Consider the following 23,017-nt stretch of genomic DNA (forward strand, 5'->3'; position numbering starts at 1 on the left):
TCACAGACCACTAACAGTAGATTTTCCACAATTCTACAGATAGGTGAAAATATTCATCCTGTTCTTTTAAAACCTTACTAAATAATTTCAGCTGTGCTCCTGACTAGAATCCCTGAATGCATTACCTTTCAGATACCTACAATGAGTGGTTTTGAGGAACAGTGAGCTTTTTTGGTTGGACTTACCCTTTAAGAAGTAATTTTAGATCTAAGGAAATTTAGCAGATTCCTCAATTTCTACATCAACTTTATGTAAACTCCAATAACAAAAAAAACAAAACAATACAAACATTAACATTATTAAAATCTTTTATATACAGTGGTAAAAATGATAAAACATCACAGTATTCTGTATTAGACCAAACATACAATGAATTTACTCTAGCATGGAAATTTAACAGTGACAGGCCTCCAGTTTAAAACTTACAATGACATTACAATCATTCCTAAAGAGTAGTAAGGTACAAAATACTTGGCCCCAAAACTGAAACGTGCTTGTATTAACACGCTCAGTCTGCTGAAAAGCTGTTTACAAATCTGTATTTACACTATAAAGAGCAAAGACATTGTGGAAAGTGAAGCAACCTACAGACTGATTGTAGTTGTATCATGGAAAATTGAGGTTCAAATAGTTGCTGTAGGTTATTCTACTTTCTGCACCAATTTACTAGACAGAAACTGATGCAATGCTTATGTCAAATTAGTACAGTGTCTTGATAAAAGTGTTCATACCCCTTGAAATTTTCCACATTTTGTTATGTTACAACTAAAAACTTAAATGTATTTTATTGGGATTTTGTGTGATAGACCAACACAAAGTGGCATATAATTGTGAAGTGGAATGAAAATGATAAATGGTTTTCAACATTTTTTATAAACAAATATCTGAAAAGCGTGGTGTGCATTTGTATTCAGTCCCCTTTACTCTGATACCCCAAACTAAAATCTAGTGGAACCAGCTGCCTTCAGAAGTCACCTAATTAGTAAATAGAGTCCACCTGTGTGTAATTTAATCTCAATGTAAATACAGCTGTTCTGTGAAGCCCTCAGAAGTTTTCTAGAGAACATTAAAGAACAAATAGCATCATGAAGGCCAAGGAACACACCAGACAGGTCAGGGATAAAGTTGTAGAGAAGTTTAAAGCAGGGTTAGGTTATAAAAAATATCCCAAGCTTTGAACATCTCATGGTGCACTGTTCAATCCATCATCCGAAAATAGAAAGAGTATGGCACAATTGCAAACCTACCAAGACATGGCGATCCACCTAAACTGACAGGCTGGGCAAGGTAAGCATTAATCAGAGAAGCAGCCAAGAGGTCCATGGTAACTCTGGAGGAGCAGCAGAGATTCACAGCTCAGGTGGGAGACTCTGTCCACAGGACAACTATTAGTCATGCACTCCACAAATCTGGCCTTTATGGAAGAGTGGTAAGAAGAAAGCCATTTGTGAAAGAGTCATAAGAAGTCCCATTTGCAGTTTGCGAGAAACCATGTGGGGACACCGAAAACATGTGAAAGAAGGTGCTCTGGTCAGATGAGACCAAAACTATTTTGCCTTAAAGCAAATCGCTATTTGTGGCGGAAAACTAACATTGCACATCATCCTGAACACACCACCCCCACCATGAAACATGGTGGTGGCAGCAACATATTGTGGGGATGCTTTTCTTCAGCAGGGACAGGGGAGCTGGTCAGAGGTGTTGGAAGATGGAATGAGCCAAATACAGGGCAATCTTAGATAAAAACCTGTTAGGAGTCTGCAAAAGACTTGATATTGGGGCAGAGGTTCACCTTCCAAGAAGACAACGATCCTAAACATACAGCCAAGGCTACAATGGAATGGTTTAGATCAAAGCATATTCATGGGTTAGAATGGCCCAGTCAAAGTCCAGACCTAAATCCAACTGAGAATCTATGGCAAGACTTGAAAATAGCTGTTCAGAGATGCTCTCCATCCAATCTGACAGAGCTTGAGCTATTTTGCAAAGAAGAATGGGCACAAATGTCACTCTCTAGATGTGCAAAGCTGGTAGAGACATACCCAAAAAGACTTGCAGCTGTAATTGCAGCGAACGATTGTGCTATAAAGTATTAACTCAGGGGGGCTGAATACAAATGCATACCACACTTTTCAGATATTTTCTTGTAAAAAATTTTGAAAACCATTTATCATTTTCCTTCCACTTCACAATTATGTGCCACTTTGTGTTGGTCTATCACATAAAATCCCAATAAAATACATTTACGTTTTTGATTGTAACATGACAAAATGTGGAAAATGTCAAGGGCTATGAATACTTTTTCAAGGCACTGTATATTGATGTCCTAATATGTAAAGGACAGGGATGTCAGATCATTAACAATTATTAGCCATAAGTATCATGTATAAAGTTTTTTCTCTTCCTTTTGACTAAATTTAGCTGCAAGTTTAACAACCTGTTTTGTCCTCAAATGTACCAGTCTCCAATTCTTAAAACAAACACATGATTGGCTGTGGGAAATCATATTTCCTGAATGTTGGTACCCTTTGTACTACTGACATCACTACATTATAAGACTAAAGTTTTTTTTCTATTTTGTTTTTTTTTGCTATTGTGATATCAGTGATTCCTCAGAAACCTTATTTTGGACCAATTTTTGCTAAGAGTAAAGCCTTTTCACTTTGCAAAGTAAATTTTCACTTTGCAAAGGAATTTTGCACTTAGCTTAGGCGAATGACGATGTGCTAAATTTTTGCAGCACAGCAAAAGTCCTCTTTTTTAATGATTCATGTTAATCAGTCAGCTTCTAACTTTAGCTTGTTCAATAAAGCCTGGAAGCTGATTGGTTTCCATGCACAACTGCACCAGATTCTGTGTTCCCCAGTTTTAGTAATCACCCCTATGAGTAAATACAAACCCTATGATATCTACACAGTTGTCCTATAGTTTATATCTGAACAGGTGAAATTGTCTTCTATGGAGTACCTCACCAATCTCCCAATATATGGGGACCTTTCTTGTACATGTGGGTAACATTAGGTTGGTAGATAGTTATGTATGGTAGGACTTCAGGACTTTTAAAGATAAACCAGTAAGTTCATAAAAAGATCAAAGGACAGGTTTTGCCTTTGATGATCACCAGTGCATATGTTCTAAACCACTATCTTAAGAGATACTATAGGGAAGACTCACTGGGGAGGCATAAGATCTATTGTAAGTCATGTATGCATCAATATCAATTCTGGGATGAAGAAACTTAGCCACATTTACCACAGTACACCAATTTCTACAGATCATTAAACAAGAAAATTAATAAATATGGCTGCTTCAAAGTACTCTTAGTATTCCTTTCATACAAATACAATATTCATTCCACATACAGATGTTCTAATCTTTGCTGTAGATAATATACATTCATAATCAACATTTCTATTAGTAACATACATGAGAGTCTAATCATGAACTTCTGCATTCCTATCCCTGGCTATGAAACATTATACAAGGACGATTCTCCATCACCCTGCTAATTCTCATGCTCATACAGAGCTTGATAAAGAATCTGAGAGCTTTTCTAGGTCTTTAGTAAAGGCATTTTCTGTTCTGTATATAGGCCTCACCAGTTTAAACTTTCTCTAGCAAATTTCAGAGATAGAAGAAGGAGATAATAACAGCTGACAAGCAGGGAGCTGTGATATCCTTGGCCCAGTCCCTTATGTAAAGAGTTTACATAGCTTTGAGAACATGTACCCTCACAACAAAAAAAAGTTTGAAGATTGTGTTCCCTTTAACTTCCTTATGCACAGTGGTGCTACAATAGTGCAAATGTTGCAGTAAAGAAATGGTTAACATTGGAATCTACACATTGGTTTCCAGGGCTAGCAAACGTCCCATGCGCTCCATATTCTTTTCTAGTGTAGCCCGACATGTAATTTCCTTTGCACATTCCATGGGAAACCAGCCTCTCTCTCCGTCCCTCAGTCTTTCCCCTTCATACCATCCTTCAAAGACAAAGAAAACCATAATGATCACTTGGTATTGGGAAAGAACACAAATATCTCCTTGTGTCACACAGTATCTATACATCCATGTACTACCAGAGTGAACAAATACAGATACACACAGAATAAAGTTTGTAAAGGAATATTAAGTGGTCGCTGTTGCTATGTTTGCTAATGATCATTCACTGATCTTGAAGTTTTGAATCAGTCGCAATCTACTCTCAAAACATCTGATCACGCACACATGCATGTTATTTGCAACCACAATAAATGATGTGGAATAACCATATGCGCAACATTTGTGTGTTCAAATAACTAAAATGTTTTGCTATATGTGTAGCTCACCATATATGTTGACTCTTACAGTGAATATGCCCAAATGTGAAAAAGGCAATTACATAATTTTTGTTAACATATGAATTTGTCAGAAAAGAGAATTATGGTTAAAATCTGAAAAAACAAATATACACTTGAATGTCAGCAACTGTATACTGTCTTTACCATAGTTCAAGCTAAAAAACAATTCAAGCTATACACCCAAATTATTAATTCCATCAGATGGAGTCTCTACTCAGAGCCAGCTTTTAAAGTAGATGTGTCCATACCTACATGATATTTGGTTTTCTAAATCACTGTACACCGTCATCATTAGCCATTTTAAAATAACAAAAAGTGTTCTCTATTTATTACTCTTGTGTGTATCATAGTGCTGCTGCTGATCTCCTACAGTCGCTATAGGTCTAGCTGCATTTGCTCCAGCATCAGCTGCAGGTCACTACTCCTGACCAGCTTTCTGATAGTGACAGTGGTTGACCATGCCTGCTCCAAGTGTTTCAGCACAGCCACATTTAATCCCAACTAGAGATGCAAGTGACAGAATGACAACACTGAAGCACTGTTGGGAGACAGGTGGCACCTTAAAACAGGAAGTTCCTGAACAATAAAGCTGCAGATTTGAAAAGACAGACAACATTTGAAGTACATTACTCATTTCTTTAGGGAAGGCTAGCCTGTCTTTACCCAAGAACCAACTTTCTAAATCAACTCATCCCTATACAGTTATTACATTTTTGTATCACTTGCCCCTCCTTTTTAAATTGTAAAGTCTCACGAGGGGGTCCCTTTTAGCTTTCTTTTCTTGTACTGTAAAGTTACTGTATGGTCTCCCTTTACTTTATGAAGTGCTGCACAAACATTTGAGAACAAGAAAGGGGAAAGAAGGAAGGAAGAAAAAGAGATGCCATTCCATTGCATCTCTAGCTGTATGTTTAGGGTCACTGTCCTGCTGGAAGGTGGACCTCCGCCTCAGTCTCAAGTCTTTTGCAGACTCAAACAGGTTTTCTTCTAAGATTGCCCTGTATCTGGCTGCATCCATCTACCTTTTGGATAGAACGGCTAAATACTACAATATTGCAAGGCATTAATGAAAATGTGTCTTACAAACCATTCCTTTAAGATCTTGGATATAATATATGATACTTTGGAGGTTTTGGTTATAATGAACCTTCTTTTTTGCCTCTAATTTGATGTGTATGATCTTATGTGTTTATGGATCTATCTATTTATGCGTATTCATGTATATTGATTTTCCATTGGCTGAGCAATCTACCAACTGGTATTATCATATTATTTTGTTGTTTATCCTGTATTATTGTTCTATGCTGTTCGTTTATTTTTTGCAGATATGTGTCTGGGGTACCCCCTGGTATTGTGCTACCCCTCTCCCCTTTCCTTGTCCCTTCTTTCCTTCCCCTATTCCCATTCTATTTGTGCCTCTTGTCACCCATTTGGGTCGGCTGTGACATGAATTTGTGGGAGTAGCCAAGGGGTAGTATCATGGATCACTGGTGTTTCTATGGCTTTGGTCAGCAGGCGGCCGGTAGCGCCGTTATAGTTGGTCTTGGATATCCCGCCGATCGCAGGTGGACGGGGTCTGTTATGCGGCGATGTTGGGCCGCTCCACCCCCCTTCGGGGTTGTGCAGTAGCCGATGCTGGGCGAGCGTCGCTTTCGTCATGTCCCCGTCCCTTCCCTTGCGGTGGGTGTGTTGCGCTTTGCATATGCGCGGCCGTCAATGGCCGGGTGTGATGACATCACACACCGTTCCTCTGTGTATTTGGCATCCCACACTGAGATCGCATAAGAGGGAGCCGCATCCAATGATCCTGCAGGCACAGCAGGACAGAGTGTGTGTGGTTCCTTCCTCTGACACCCCCAATTCATCTTCTGGCAGTCCCTAAGAGCAGGGCAGCTCTACCTCTAGGTAAGCCCTTAGTGGGCTCCACTACAGGAAACGTTCAGGGCGACACTGGCCGTTGACTATACCCTCTTTTAGGTATGGTAGTGTATATGTTGTATGTTGTATATTATTTATACTTTATACCATTCATATATACTTTTGAGAGATTATTCTCTGTAGTTATTTATCGAGCCTTAGACCTGTATGATCTTTGTATTTACAGAGACATATTGGCTCTACCACCCCAGCTGCTTGGGCTATTCCTACTTTGTAGAATTGAGGTAGTGCACCATATTGACTCTATCCTCCCCATTGTTTCATCCTTGCCTGTATTACAACAAGGTCAGTACATTGTTCGGCAATTAGTGTTCTTACCCGATATTGGAGTGGTCCTTATTGGAGCTAGCTCCAACACAATGGAATTATGTATAAATATCTTCTCTCAACGTTTTTTTTTATTTTTCCCTCCCCTTTTCTCTGGGCTTTTTCTAGGTTTTAAATATATTGCATAGCAACCATCAGAGCCGAGTGGATAATTTTGAGGCCCTTATATATTTATCTACATTTACTACCTCAGTGAATACTCTCTAGTGACCTTTTGAGCTTTAAAATCAATGTTTCACATCAATCTTACAGCCTTTATCTTTGGAAAGTTAGCTTAACACATTATTTGACCTTTATTATATTACGATATGGATTGGGGAAGGGTTATATAGCCTTTTTATGATCTATAACCTTTTTTAGATTTTGAAAACAACCCCTCTATGGGGACTACCAAGTGGTGCTCCATCCTTATGGGATCCCCCTGCTGCCTTGCTTGACACGCGTTTGGTCCATGCGTTATTATCATCAATCCCGACACACTTTCTGCTCTGCAACCAATACCTCAAGGTATTTTGAAATCTTATATTCACAAACAATTGTATACTATGTGATATTATGTTATACTATGTGATTACCCATATCAACATTCGATTTATGCCTTTTGATATCTTTACTGGGATACGGTACATTTGTGTCAATTTTAATAAGAAAAATATTTGAAGAGTTTCGTAACCAGCATAGAATACTCTACCCCCCCTATGGGAGTCTTGTATTCTTAGTGCAGTAACTGTGACAGTAGGCAGATGAAATCACCTGGTTGCGTCCTGGATGGACGATATATTTGTCCGAGATTCAGGGTTTATGGGGATTTGTACCACTAGAGGGAAGTGCTGAGTCCTTCAGCACTGAGATAATGAGACCAGCTGAAGGTAGTGGGCTCATTAACACTTGTATAAAGCTTCCCAGAGTGCTTAGGGAGTTGCTCCACCCTGGAACCAGATCTGTGCCTGAACTGTCTGGGGAGCTGACCTGTTATCTGTGTGCAGAGAGACCAAAGCCTGTGTGGCTAACCTCCGAGTACTAACAACTAGGTATAGCAGCAGGCTGTACCTAGTGGGTAGCTAGGGAAAAGCTGTTGTTGCAGTAAGTAGCCAAGTTGGCCAGGATTTATTTTGATGTCTCTTTTTGTTTATCATTTTTTCTGTAAATATTGTAAATAAATTGCACCTGTTTGTTTTCACCTCCACTATTGTTGTGCTGTGCCTATCTTTTTGTGTTGTGCACCCATCCAGGGGGTCACACACACCCGCTGCCGAGCTAACCTTGTTACATATGGTGGAGGACGGCGGGCAGTTGTGGTAACTAAAGGCCAGCATGGAGGAGATAATCAGACAGTTGGCTCTGGCAAATGCCAATCAACAACAGGCAAATGCCAATCAACAACAGGCAAATGCCAATCAACAGCAGGCAAATGCAAGTTTCCAGCAGAGCATTGCAGCCCAGCAGAAGGCCTTGGAACAAGCAGAGGTCCACCATAGGGAATTGCTGATGCAACAGGACCAGAAACACCAGAAACAAATTGAGGCTGTTTTGAAGCAGCTCCAGCAGAGGCAGCAGACTGAGGCTGGTGATGATTCTGGTAAAACACCATCATTTTCTGTGGGCCGTTTATTGCCAAAAATGACTGGAGAGGATGATCCGGAGGTGTTTCTAACCACCTTTGAAAGGACTGCTGAAAGGGAAAAGTGGCCTAAAGAACAGTGGGCTGGATTGATGGCCCCATTATTAACTGGAGAATCGCAAAAAGCTTACTATGACCTGGAGCCGGACCAAGCCAAAAACTATGATGTGCTAAAAGTGGAAATTTTGGCCCGGTTGGGTGTTACCCTCGCTGTCCGTGCTCAGCGGGTACATAATTGGACTTTTCGGCTTGGGAAACCTCCCAGGTCACAGATGTATGATCTCATTCACCTGAGCAGGAAGTGGCTGCAGCCAGAGACTTTGACCGCCCCAAAACTTGTGGAACGTGTCGTCATGGATCGGTTCCTAAGGTCTCTGCCTAATACTATTCAAAAGTGGGTCAGCCATGGAGACCCAGAAACTGCAGACAAGCTGGTGGATCTAGTGGAGAGATACTTGGCTACTGAGAACCTGACCTCCTCTTCCAGAGACTCACGGACTTTCCACCCTAAGACCAGACCATCCCCAGTGGCGGGTAAGATGACTACAAGGGGTGAGGGTGGAGAGAGTGAGAGGGTGGGAGTATTACCCAATGTCTGGCAAGAGCGGCCAGGAAGGCCAAGGCCACAAGAAGCGGTGAAAAAAATTATTTGTTACCGCTGCCGGCAAGAGGGACATATTGCAGCTAATTGCCCAGTGGTGGATGAGCCTATGCAGTGTGACTTTCTGAGCAATAAACGTCAGTCGCTGTTTGCGACAGTGGTATGCACGGCCAGCCCGGGCACTGAGAAACATTTGTGCAAAATGACTGTTAATGGAAATAATATTGTGGGGTTGCTGGATTCAGGTAGCTTGGTAACCTTGATAAGAGAGGAGATGGTCACTACAAAGGTCTCTGGGCATAAAAAGGTGGCAGTGATTTGTGTGCATGGGGACACTAGGGAGTATCCCGTGGCTACTGTGTTTTTTGAGACCCCCAAAGGTAACCTGTCTCATCAGGTAGGATTGGTACCTCATTTACCACATGATGCCATTGTGGGGAGGGATTTTCCAAAATTCTGGGATTGTTCTGACCCCCCCACTGTCTCCCCTGCAGACCAGGAAGGTGAATCCCAGAAAGCGTCTGAGTGTGGTGAGGTCTCTCCCAAGTTCCCCTTGTCGGTACTAGCTGGGGAGACCCAAGGGACTGGGGAGGAGCCCACCTCCTCAGATGAAAATCTGCCGGTTTTGGATTTCTTGGACTTAGAGGTGCATAGGGAAAATTTTGCCACCGAACAGCTGAAAGACCCCACGCTGATAAAAGCCCGGGAAAATGTAGTAAAAGTAGATGGCCAACTAGTGAGTCCTGAGAAAACTGCTGCTTATCCATACTTCCTTGTGGAAAGGGACCTACTCTATCGAGTTGCTCAGGCGGCAGAAGAAACCATTGAGCAACTGGTGGTGCCCAGACCTTACAGGAAGTTGGTGTTGGAGTTGGCCCATGGACACATCCTTGGGGGTCATTTGGGGGCGGAGAAAACACGGGAAAGAGTACTGCAGCGGTTCTATTGGCCTGGGGTCATTAAGGAGGTGGAAAATTACTGTTCCTCTTGCCCTGTGTGTCAGAAGTCGGCCCCTATGCCCCATTTCCGTAGTCCACTGGTACCTCTTCCCATCATTGAGGTCCCCTTTGAAAGGATTGCCATGGATTTGGTAGGTCCGCTGGTGAAATCCGCTAGGGGGCATCAGTACCTGTTGGTCATACTCGACTATGCCACCCGCTATCCAGAAGCAATTCCACTCCGAAATACCTCTGCCAAGACAATAGCTAAGGAGCTATTCCTCGTTTTCAGCCGAGTGGGTATTTCAAAGGAACTGCTGATGGACCAGGGAACCCCCTTTATGTCCCGGGTGATGAAAGAGCTCTGCAAACTGTTCAAGGTAAAACAGTTGCGCACCTCTGTGTATCATCCCCAAACTGACGGGTTGGTGGAAAGGTTCAACAAAACCCTGAAACAAATGCTAAGGAAGGTGGTAGATAAGGATGGAAAGGGTTGGGATTATTTAGTACCCTATTTGATGTTTGCCATCCGGGAGGTACCCCAGTCCTCCACAGGGTTTTCACCATTTGAGTTGCTCTATGGGAGACACCCAAGGGGGCTGTTAGATATCGCCAAGGAAACTTGGGAAAGTGAGAGTTCTCCCCACCGGAGTGTGATTGAGCACGTCGCCCAAATGCAAGATAGAATTGCCCAGGTCATGCCTATCGTAAAGGAACATTTGTCCCAAGCACAGTTAGCGCAGCAGAGGGTGTACAATCGGGGGGCCCGGACCAGGTCGTTTGCTGAAGGAGATAGAGTGCTAGTGCTAATCCCTACGGTTGAAAGCAAATTCCTGGCCAAATGGCATGGCCCATACGAGGTGATTGAGAAAGTGAGTGAGGTGAATTACAGGGTCAGACAACCAGGAAGGCGGAAACCGGAGCAGATCTACCACATCAATCTGCTAAAGGCCTGGAGGGACAGGGAATCCCTAGTTGCTGAGGGTTTGTCACCAGCGCCATCTAACTGCTTGGTTCCGGAGGTTGGAATAGCAGTCACCTTGTCTACAATTCAAAAACAGGAGGCTAAAGAGTTTGTGCTCCGCAACACAGAGGTTTTTTCTGAGCTGCCGGGACAAACCTCGGGGGTGGAGCATGACATTATCACCCCACCGGGTGAAAGAGTAAAACTGAAACCCTATAGAATCCCAGAGGCTCGACGGGAGGCAATACGTGGGGAAGTACAGAGAATGCTAGATTTGGGGGTGATAGAGGAGTCCCAAAGTGACTGGTCCAGCCCCATAGTGTTGGTGCCCAAACCAGATGGGAGCTGGCGATTTTGTAACGACTTTCGACAGTTGAATAAAGTTACAAAATTTGACACCTACCCCATGCCAAGGATAGATGAACTAATCGACCGACTGGGAGCAGCCCGGTACATGACAACACTAGACTTGACGAAAGGTTATTGGCAAATTCCCCTAGCTAAGTCGGCAAAGGAGAAGACTGCATTTGTAACCCCAGAAGGGTCATTCCAGTATAAAAGAATGCCGTTCGGGTTACAGAATGCACCGGCCACCTTTCAGCGAAAAATGGATCAGATTCTTCATCCCCATCAGAAGTATGCTGCAGCGTACTTGGACGATGTGATTATCCATAGCGCAGACTGGGCCTCACATTTGCCAAAAGTTCAGGCTGTGCTAGACTCAATATGGAAAGCTGGGTTTACGGCCAACCCAAAGAAGTGTACGATTGGACAGGAGGAGGCCAAGTACCTGGGGTACACTATTGGGAGAGGGGTAATAAAACCTCAGATAAACAAAGTGGAAGCAATACAGAATTGGCCACGCCCAAATAACAAAAAGCAGGTACGGGCTTTTCTAGGAATTGCTGGCTACTATCGGCGATTCATTCCCCATTTTGCTTCTATGGCAGTACCCCTAACCAACCTGACAAAAGGGAAGGAGTCTGTCATGGTTAAGTGGTCCCCTGAGGCTGAAGCAGCCTTCCTGTCTTTAAAAAGGGCCTTATGTAGCCAGCCAGTCCTATACTCACCAGACTTCTCAAAAGACTTTGTGGTCCAGACAGATGCATCCAATGTTGGCTTAGGAGCAGTGCTGTCCCAGGTTTGGCAGGGGGAGGAGCACCCGGTAATCTATCTCAGCCGAAAGCTAAAGTCTCACGAGGAAAATTACGCCACGATTGAGAAGGAGTGTTTAGCGGTAAAGTGGGCCCTAGATTCCCTTCGGTACTATCTGCTGGGCAGACATTTTGACCTGATCACAGATCACGCTCCCTTGAAATGGATGGCTCAAAATAAGGAGACCAATAGAATAGGCCAGCCGCCGCAACCCCCTCAACCTCATACCTGTGCACCTCCTCCCCACATCCATCCCCCCTCTCTCGGTTGCACTTCTGAACGCCCGCTCGGTTTGCAACAAACTAACTGCCATCCATGACCTCTTTATCTCCCGCTCCCTCAACCTCCTAGCCATCACCGAAACCTGGGTACAGGCCACCGACTCTACCTCCCCTGCGGCACTCTCTCATGGAGGTCTCATCTGGTCCCATTCACCAAGACTGGGTGGTCACAAAGGTGGTGGTGTCGGCCTGCTCCTATCACCGCTGAGCACCTTCCAGGTCCTCCCTAACCCCCCCTCCCTAACCTTCTCCTCCTTCGAGGCTCACTGCATCCGGCTCTTCTCACCCACCCCCTTAAGGATCGCAGTGATCTACAGGCCCCCCGGATCCATAGCCCGCTTCCTGGATGACTTCGCCGCCTGGCTTCCCTTCTTCCTCTCCTCTGAGCTACCGACCATCATCCTCGGGGACTTCAACATCCCCATCAACGACCACACCCCAGCTACCTCTCAACTCCTCCACCTAACCACCTCCTTCGCGCTCACACAACACACTCAATCCTCCACCCACATCAATGGGAACACCCTGGACCTCGTCTTCTCCCACCTCTGTACCCTTAACCACTTCACTAACACCCCCTTCCCTCTCTCCGACCACCACCTCCTCACGTTCTCCATCTCCCCTTCCCCTAACTCCCCCCCCCCAGTGCGCCAAACCATCACCAGCCGCAACCTCCGCAACCTGCACCCGGCCCCCCTCCACTCGGCTGCCGACCGCTTGCACGACAGCATCCTTCCACTGTCATGTCCTGACCTAGCCACCACCGCGTACAACGACTCACTATCAGCCACCCTAGACTCTCTGGCACCCCTAACCACACGCAACATCAAACCCAGACCGCTCCAACCATGGCAGAATGACCACACTAAATGCCTCAAACGTCGCAGTCGTGCGCTGGAGAGACTATGGCGCAAAACCAGGTCCCCTCATGCATTCTCCCTCTACAAATCTGCCTTCCTCACCTACACCTCCTCCCTCCACGCCGCCAAGCAGGCCTACTTCGTTGACCTGATCAACACCCTCTCAAACTGCCCTCGCCGACTCTTCTCCACCTTCAACTCCCTGCTCTCTCCCCCCCCTCCTCCACTCAGTACCTCACTTACCGCCCACGAGATTGCCACTCATCTCCATAGCAAGATTGACGCAATCCGCAAGGACATAGTCAACTTGCAGTCTACCTCCCCATCTAGCCTCCCCCCTTCCATCACCCTCTCATCTCTCCCCTCCTCTGACCTTGCAACGGCACTGCCCCCCACCACACCCAAGGCCCTGCCTACCGTAACCCCCCCATCACTGCACTCCTTCAGCCCTACTACCACTGAGGAAGTCACCAGAGTCTTCTCAGAAGCCCGCCTCACTACCTGCCCCCTGGACCCTATCCCCTCTCAACTCCTCCGGTCACCCCCCTCTTCCCTCATCCGCTCCCTTACCCACATCTTCAATCTCTCCCTCGCTACTGGCGTCTTCCCCTCCCCCCTAAAACATGCGCACATCACCCCCATACTCAAAAAGCCCTCCCTGGACCCCACTGACCTCAACAACCTCAGACCAATTTCCCTGCTGCCACTCATGTCCAAGCTCCTTGAGCGCTTGGTCTACGATCGCCTAAGCGCCCACCTAACTGACAACAACCTCCTTGACCCACTACAGTCCGGCTTCCGTCCCCTACACTCCACCGAAACTGCCCTCCTCAAAATCACCAACGATCTACTAACCGCCAAAGCCAAAGGCGACTACTCTGTCCTCCTCCTCCTAGACCTCTCTGCGGCTTTTGACACAGTCGACCACCCCCTCCTCCTTAATAAACTACTCTCCCTTGGCATCAGAGACACCGCTCTCTCTTGGTTCTCGTCCTATCTATCCCAACGCTCCTTCAGCGTTTCCTACAACGGCGCCACCTCCTCTTCCCTCCCCCTCTCTGTTGGGGTCCCCCAGGGCTCTGTCCTTGGACCCCTTCTCTTCTCCATCTACACCTCCTCCCTTGGCAAACTCATACACTCCCACGGCTTCAACTACCACCTCTATGCTGATGATACTCAAATCTACCTATCCACCCCTCACCTCACCCCCACATTCTCCGCCCGCATCACTCACCTCCTAAACGACATCTCTGACTGGATGTCGCTCCATTTCCTCAAACTCAACCTCTCCAAAACCGAGCTTCTCGTCTTTCCCCCTTCCCGTGCCCCCCCCCCCATCCTTTCCATCACTACCAACAACACCACCATCAATCCCGCCCAGCAAGCCAAGGTCCTTGGCGTCATTCTGGACTCAAACCTTTCCTTCCAACCTCATGTCAAATCACTCACAAACACATGCAGGCTCCACCTTCGCAACATCGCCAAAATACGCTCCTTCCTTACCCCAGACACCACTAAACTACTCGTTCACTCCCTGATTATCTCACGCCTTGACTACTGCAACTCCCTCCTCATCGGCCTACCCCAGTGCAAACTCTCCCCGCTTCAGACCATCCTGAACTCAGCTGCCAGACTCATCCACCTCACCAGCCGCTCCACCTCTGCCACCCCCCTCTGCCTCTCCCTCCACTGGCTCCCCATTGCCCAACGCATTAAATTCAAACTGCTCACTCTGACCTATAAAGCCATTCACAACACTGCCCCTAACTACCTCACCGACCTGATTCCCAAGTACCACCCTACCCGTACCCTTCGCTCTTCACAGGACCTCCTTCTATCTTGCTCCCTGGTCTCCTCCTCCCACGCACGACTGCAAGACTTCTCCAGGTCCTCCCCCATCCTCTGGAACTCACTACCCCAATCCATCAGACTGTCACCTTCCCTCCTCACCTTCAGGCGCTCCCTGAAAACCCACCTCTTCAGGGAAGCCTACCCCACCCTCACCTAACAGCCGCTGCCCTTCCCTCCTCCTACCACTCCATCCCCCACAGCCATTTCCTCCTGTACCTCTACCCCCTCCCTCCTAGATTGTAAGCTCGAAAGAGTAGGGCCCTCTTACCCCTTGTGTGCTGTTTGATGTTACTGTACTGTTTCATGTATTGTCCCCCCTCTATTGTACAGCGCTGAGCAAACCCTTTGGCGCTATATAAACTCGATAAATAAATAAATAAATAATAAATAGAAGGGTAAATAGGTGGTTTCTGGCCCTACAGGAATTTACCTTCACGGTGAAGCATCGCCCCGGTGTTCAGATAGGAAATGTGGATGCTTTATCCCGGGTACATGCCTGCCTGGCTACTGGTGTTACAACCCCAAGGTTGAAACCAGAGGGGGGGGTATGTGACAGTAGGCAGGTGAAATCACCTGGTTGCGTCCTGGATGGACGATATATTTGTCCGAGATTCAGGGTTTATGGGGATTTGTACCACTAGAGGGAAGTGCTGAGTCCTTCAGCACTGAGATAATGAGCCCAGCTGAAGGTAGTGGGCTCATTAACACCTGTATAAAGCTTCCCAGAGTGCTTAGGGAGTTGCTCCACCCTGGAACCAGATCTGTGCCTGAACTGTCTGGGGAGCTGACCTGTTATCTGTGTGCAGAGAGACCAAAGCCTGTGTGGCTAACCTCCCAGTACTAGCAACTAGGTATAGCAGCAGGCTGTACCTAGTGGGTAGCTAGGGAAAAGCTGTTGTTGCAGTAAGTAGCCAAGTTGGCCAGGATTTATTTTGATGTCTCTTTTTGTTTATCATTTTTTCTGTAAATATTGTAAATAAATTGCACCTGTTTGTTTTCACCTCCACTATTGTTGTGCTGTGCCTATCTTTTTGTGTTGTGCACCCATCCAGGGGGTCACACACACCCGCTGCCGAGCTAACCTTGTTACATAACATATATGTAACTGATGTGTATGGTGTATATTCCTGTAATAAAGTGATTTTAAAAAATATTTTTGTCGCAGTGCCTCTAAAGTCCACAATTGGCCTCTGTTTTTTTTATGTTCAGATTATTCATCTTCCCATCAACTTTGATCAGCTTCCCTGTCCCTGAAGAAAAGCATCCCCACAACATGATGCTGCCACCATCATGTTTCATGGTGGGGATGGTGTGTTCAGGGTGATGTGCAGTGTTAGGTTTCTACCACACACATAATGTTTTGCTCTTAGGCCAAAAAGTTACCTTTTGGTCTCAAAGGAAGGAAGAGAAGGAAGGAAGAAAGAGAAGGAAGGCAGAAAAAGAAGCAGGATGGAAGGAAGGAAAAGAAGAAGAAAGCAGAACACATATATAAAATTTCAGTGATGGCATATACTGTCTGTACTTTAAGCAGCACCCAAAGTCCTTCCATGTATTTCTAATGGTAGCAAGTAGGAAAAATCTGAATAGAGAAGCTACAATATCAAATACTTACAGAAAATATATTTTAAAGTGATTCTAAAGGTTAACATTTTTTATAAAAAAACAAACAAAAACAACAAACGTTGTACCTACCTGCTCTGTGCAATGGTTTTGTACATAGCAGCACCGATACTCTTCTTTTTGGGTCCCCTGCTGGAAGTCCCGGCTCCACCCCCCCCTGCTGAGTGCCCCAAACATGAAGCCTCCTGCTATGGAGGCACTCAAGCAGGCTCGCTCCTGAGCTATGCTCCAATGAATGGACATTGTCCTTTCACACACAGAATGTGGCTCGGCGCCGCCCACCACTCTCTCCTAACTGGATTTCTGGCTGTGAGCCAATGAGCAGAGAGAGAGCCCCAGGAGAGCTGCAGCTCTCATGCACATTGCTGGATTGAGATGGGACTTTGGTAAGTAAAGGGGGAGCTGCTTCCAGGAGGTTTCTTACTTTTATGCATAGAATGCATGAAGGTAAAAAACCTTCTGTCTGTAGAACCACTAAATACGAAGCTACCAGAGGAACTATCTAAAGTTATTTGGTGGAGTTACAGTTAAATTTAAGTTTGAAACTGAGATATATATATATATAAAACATATCTGTAATTATGTTCTATTTGACGTAATAAGGCACAAAGGATGGAAAAAAAATCTTACTCTAGAAGGGTTTCTCACCTGGGCAGCCCAAAGATTGTGACCTTTATAAATAAAGCCATCCAGTAAAACATCAGCTCTGTTCACCTGCTCTAGTAAGTAAGAATTTTTCTTTGAACAACTTATATATAGAGCAAGTAACACAAGAAAGACAAAAACGAGGATTCTTCCTCTTATTCTCTCCTATGTTAGAAATGCAGATGAGTCAAAATCATGACTGGCATCCTGATGGCAGGGAGAGATGAAATGCTCTAATATCTGTGTTCCATCATGCACACCTCACACTGGGATATGCAGAGACAGCTCATTGAGAAATACAGGCATCTATGACATGTCATGCTAGAGCCCTTTTAGCAGCACTATAGCTGAACTGTGGGATTCTTTTCTACTACTAGCTACCCCAGTAATTCATAAATGCAGTTTCTGCTTTGCTTTCTTTGGGACTTTGAAGCAAGAGTAGCTCCCATTCCTTCTAAAAAAAACAAGGGACAAAAATGATGTTCTGGGAGGAGGGAACCAGCCACATTAACTTGAAAAAGGTCCTGTGACAATACTCTCCTCCTGTCCTCAAGTGTTCTCTGCAGCATTTTGGAAATAACACAATGGAGGACATCTGATGCTCCACACTACTCTCTGCCTTTTATAAATAAATATGAAATATTGTGTATCAAAGTTTTTTTACTTATTATTATTTATGGCCCACGTGTGATGCTCCATGTCCTTTTACATGTTCATCAGGTCAATCTTGACTGCTTTGCAGAAATGGACGCCCCTGATTTAACACTCCACAGACGGAGTCAAGGAAGGGACTAACTGTATATATACACACACATATATACACACACACACACATACTGACTATACTCACCGTCGTTTACTTTTTGATACACCAGGACAACATCTGCTGCCTGTAGGGATAATTCATCAGGCTGTTTTGCTGTGTAGGTCCGAATAATCTCCACCTGAGTTAAAGCTAAGAAGAAAAAATATGTATTAGAATAAATGTACATACAGAAAACTCTATGGAGTCATACAAAAGAAATTGTTCAGCAGATTCAACAAATTGAAAGATAGCAAACCAAGTAAAAAATGATCACTGACAACCAGCACAAATCGATATTTGTTGAAATTATTTTCTGACTGATCCACAATAGACAAGTTCTGAGATGTTTTGACATCAGGATGTATATGTACTGATCACATGCACCCTTCCAAAGAAAAAAAAAAACTCTCTAGCAGTACACACCAAACTGAACATGTTCAGCTTGCCCCCAAGTCTCTGTTCTATCAGCAGATGCATTGGGGACTGTGGAAGAAGGGGAGGATCAAAGAAGGCAGGATTAAACATCCTTTTTACACAGTGCAGAGGATTAACCCCCTGGGTTCCATAGTGAGTATAACAAGCATGCTTTACTGCTTATACAGACCGATTTACTGTTGTGGCTTTACACTTTACAGCTGTAACACTTTACATTTTAGCTATACTATTATGTTTCAAGGTTAAATAAATATCTGCACAACATTGAAGAAGACACTTAGGAGTTACAGATTGCTCAGTTCACATTATCACATGTGGACATACAACATTACTCTTCTTTACCCATATCTATACTTCCCCATCCGTACTTTTCTGCAACTCTGTTGCCGGGAGAGAAAGACATATCCAATAATCTGGCTATAGTGAGCACATAACTCACTGCCCTTCTTCCCATAGGACAGCAACAGTGTTTGCTTATTAGCCACTCAGACAGCCAAAGCGGACACATGCATGGGGAGGGGTCTTGCTAGCCAGTTAGGCTCGGTTCACACTAGCCGACTGCAAAGTTGCACAATTTTCAGTGACTTTGATACATAGTTACATATTTAGTCTGGCTGAAAAAAGACAAATGTTGATCCAGTTCAACCATAAAAAAAAAAAAGTTATAATCCTACACCCACAGACATTATTATTATTATTATACAGGATTTATATAGCGCCAACAGTTTGCTCAGCGCTTTACAATATAACGCTAGACAATACAGCAACAATACAGTTCAATACAAGAGGGATAGGCCTTGGTCCTTGGAGCTTACAATCTAGGAGACCCTGAGGATCCAGATACAATTTTTAAGTGACTTTGATATGACTTTTACACTCTGTGGCACTGAAGTCGGATCAAAGTAGCGCAGGAACCTTTTCTAAAGTCACAGCGACTTTAGTAGTGTCAATTGGAACAGCTCTCATAGCAATACATGGCGTTTCACATGTCCTGCGACTTGGGGCCTCACAAGTTGGATCCTAAGTCGCAAGAGTGTGAACCGAGCCTAAGTATGACTCACAATAGCATTAGAAACATTATAAAATAATAAATGGTTACACTGCTAAAGATTTATGTGTTTTGAAATATTATGCACTATTGAACACTATGCAGCTGAACAGAGGGGTGGGAGAGCAAAAGAAAAAAAAGGCAAGACCTGTAAGTGACAGTTAACTGCAGCAGAATATTCAGGTCTCCTGCCCTGCCAGACAGATCTTTGTGGCAGAGCTGTATAAATTTCAGGATTGTATAGACAGTAATCAACATGCTGTGACAAGTGAAATGGCTCCCTTACATGAATTTTGTTTATATTTAGCGATTTGCCTGTACTTCGGCTTTTACATTTGTTACTTTATGAAATGATACCGGTATTTGAGGAATAATAAACTTTGGAAATGTTTATAAATATATGTTTATTTCCAAAGTACTACCAAATAAATTCAAAATATAACAATATACATTTAACAGATTTGCATGATAAAAACTGTGGGATAGCACAGAGTAATAAAAAAAAATCACTTAGCAATGTGACCATTCAATTCTTTAATATGCTTCTATTGCTAATTTATAACCTACTGACTGTTATAGCATGGGCACACAGTACACAAATTTAACCAATCATTGGCAAGCACAACTTAGGCTCCATTCACACTTGTGCAACATTCAAAATCGTGCAATTTTGATTGCGACTTTGGTGCAACTTTGATGCGACTTTGGATGAGTGCGATTTTGGTGTGACTTTGGCTTTGACCACGGATGATTGTTTGTGCTGTGCAAAGTCACACATTACTAATTTATACCCTACTGACTGTTATAACATGGACACACAGTACACAAATATAACCAATCATTGGCAAGCACAACTTAGGCTCCATTCACACTTGTGCAACTTTCAAAATCGTGCAATTTTCATTGCGACTTTGGTGCAACTTTGAATGAGTGCGATTTTGGTGTGACTTTGGCTTTGACCAAGGATGATTGTTTGTGCTGTGCAAAGTCGCACAAAGTCACATGTATAACATTCAGGTGCAACTTTGAAGGATTTACATTGAAGTCTATGGCCCTTAAGTCGCACAAAAGTCGAACCAAAGTAGTGCAGGAACTACTTTCAATTTGCTGTGAATTGAAGTTGCACAGATATGAAGGGTACTCATTGGGAAACATGGGGTGCTGCTTTTCATGCGAAACAAGTCCCACAAGTTTGAAAGGCCTCTAATACTAAGCATCTCACTGACCTTTACATATTTTTGATATTCGCTTATACTTAGTAGAGACTTACTATTAAGGGCTATGGTTTTTTTTTTATTTTAAATTACCTCATTTATTGAAACCTAATAAATGCAGACTGTATTTATACAATAGGTAATCAAATGAATGCATTTTTTTTAGTTTTGGATTCAATGGAGAAGGATTACAACACCTGTCAGGTTTCTATCGTATGTTTCTCTGCTGTCCTGGGGACTGTTACCACTAAAAGTGAAATAAATTCCCACATTTTTTGAGCGGTCACCAGAACAGAAATGAAGGGGAAATCCTCAAATGGGGACATTTGTTCTTGTGACCCTGGAGACAACCAGGGATTACCTGTACTTTAAGTCCTGGTTCACACATATGCGACTTGCAATGCATTTTATTGGGCAGTCATTCACATGACAGGACAGATGAAATGTGTTCCTATGGAGGTGGTTCACATATATGCGATCCACCTGCACAGAGTTTTGACAAGGTTTGTAAAGAGAGTCCTGTGCAAGTTTGTGACGATGCGTTCTGAAATTGCAGCTCATAGAGTATTATGAAAATTGGAGACGAGTCGGATTGCTGTTCATATAGCATTGCAATTCCAAGTTGTTTTTGGGGATTCTCTGTGCATGAAAAAACTATGGAGAAGTCAAATCAAAAAATGCAGGAGGCATAAAATCACATTAAAAAAGATATGGTATCCATAACAAATCGGATGCCTGAATTGCACTGCAAAACTACGATTTTAAAACGCATATGTGTGAACCTTGGCTGAGGGATTTCCTCTCACTTCCTGTTGGGGCTATACACCTGAAGGGCCACAGATGGCAAAAAAAATAAAAAACAACCTGAGATGGGTTATGCCTATATCTAACACCTACTTGTTCTATTCAACACTATAAAAAGGATTTGCCTTTCATTCTCTTGTAATGTATATTAATTCCATAAATGAACAGCAGAGGGTAGTATAAGCCAACCACCGCAGTTCTTACTTGTTCGATCTGTGCATGGCTTCTCCTTGCTCTGGCCCAGGGCAGTAATCCAACGAGCTCGATCACTTCTGCAAAACACAAGTTTATACTCAAATTACAGAGGGCAGGCAAAGTGTCTGGGGAATAAGCATCAACAATGATCAAATAAACACATACAGTAAATACATAAACTAAGTGGAATAAAAAGAAATACTTAAATTTCTGAAGATTCAAAATATGTATAACGTCAACAAAATGAATCCAAAATTGTACAACTGCTTATGTGCTGAAGAATACTAAGATGAGTGCAGTAACTTGTAAAAACCAGATGAGTTGTGATCAGCTAGTAGAGATGCTGAGTTTTGTGCTTCATAATTGCAGTTGGTACCACATTAGTGAGTAAGCCTGAGGATATAAAGCCCAAGTGACACCGTACAGCAACGGACGTTCAGTGTCAATGATTTACATTGTTATTATTGTATACGTCATATAATATATATTGTATATATTATACTACATTGTATATTTGATTATAAAAGCTTACACAGCAAAATCATTTTTTACCAACTATATTGGAGTGAACTGAACTAAAATGCTACAATATTATCGCTCCTGGTACATTATTTGTAAAACAGAACTGCGGGTAAATAACTCAAAGTGCACCTGTGTTTTGCCATGCAAGGGAAAGCAACATGCATATGCTAATGACAACAAAATGGCACCCATCCAGACACGGCCTTGTAGTATATTGAGCTCTTCTTAGTAAAATATGGCTTCAGCTTGGTCTTTTACCCATGGGAGAACCCCCTCTATGAGTAAGCCCCTACTGGTGAAACATGGTAGACAGGATTATCCCATAGGTAGGAGACCAAGCTGAAGCCATTTTTCTACTAAGAGGAGCTCAGAGGCAGTGTGCAGACAGGTACTATTTTGTTGTAGTCCTCAATGTGTCTGAGGAGCCAGTATTTAGTCCGACCAGCACCTGCCAGTTGGGATAACAGACTGGAGGCATTTGAGCTGTATTAATTTTCTTTGGTTTTAGACTCACGGTAATGTCAGCACCTGCAGATGCTTTTCCTACATTCCCTGGTCAGTTTGCTCACAGGACTGAGGCTAGATTCACACTTATACCTGCCTATTTCATGCATGTTGGCAACAAGCGTTCTATGTATTTTTGAGGCCATCTTTTTCACTTCTAATGTGCCGTCAAGGCATGTCAATGCAGTAAACGTCTCCTGTGACTCTTCAAAGCACCATAGTGCATAGCTGTAATGTGTTGAAAAGTCTATGTGCAAATATTGAGTGAGGTTAAAAAAAACAAAACAAAAACAAAAAAAACATGTAATGTGGTCACTGTGTTGGCAAAAAGACTGGAAGTGTCATGTCCACA

At 43.7% G+C, this 23,017-nt stretch overlaps 1 protein-coding gene across 2 annotated transcripts in view; it reads right to left on the reverse strand.

Moving 5' to 3' along the window:
• Positions 1–650: 650 nt before the first annotated feature.
• ARHGEF26 (Rho guanine nucleotide exchange factor 26) overlaps positions 651–23,017 on the reverse strand; it is a 176,684-nt gene continuing 154,317 nt past the window's right edge. For both annotated transcript variants that reach the window (XM_089672608.1, XM_089672609.1), the window contains 3 exons: positions 21,649–21,716; positions 17,989–18,093; positions 651–3,980 (listed from right to left, as the gene is read on the reverse strand). In XM_089672608.1, the coding sequence (XP_089528734.1) occupies positions 3,838–3,980; positions 17,989–18,093; positions 21,649–21,716 (316 nt within the window). In that variant the 3' untranslated portion in view covers positions 651–3,837. The remainder of the gene's footprint in view (positions 3,981–17,988; positions 18,094–21,648; positions 21,717–23,017) is intronic.

Source organism: Staurois parvus, unplaced genomic scaffold, assembly GCF_062004578.1.
Source record: "Staurois parvus isolate SC_StPar_1 unplaced genomic scaffold, SC_StPar_1.0 ptg000131l, whole genome shotgun sequence".
NCBI classification, from domain to species: domain Eukaryota; kingdom Metazoa; phylum Chordata; class Amphibia; order Anura; family Ranidae; genus Staurois; species Staurois parvus.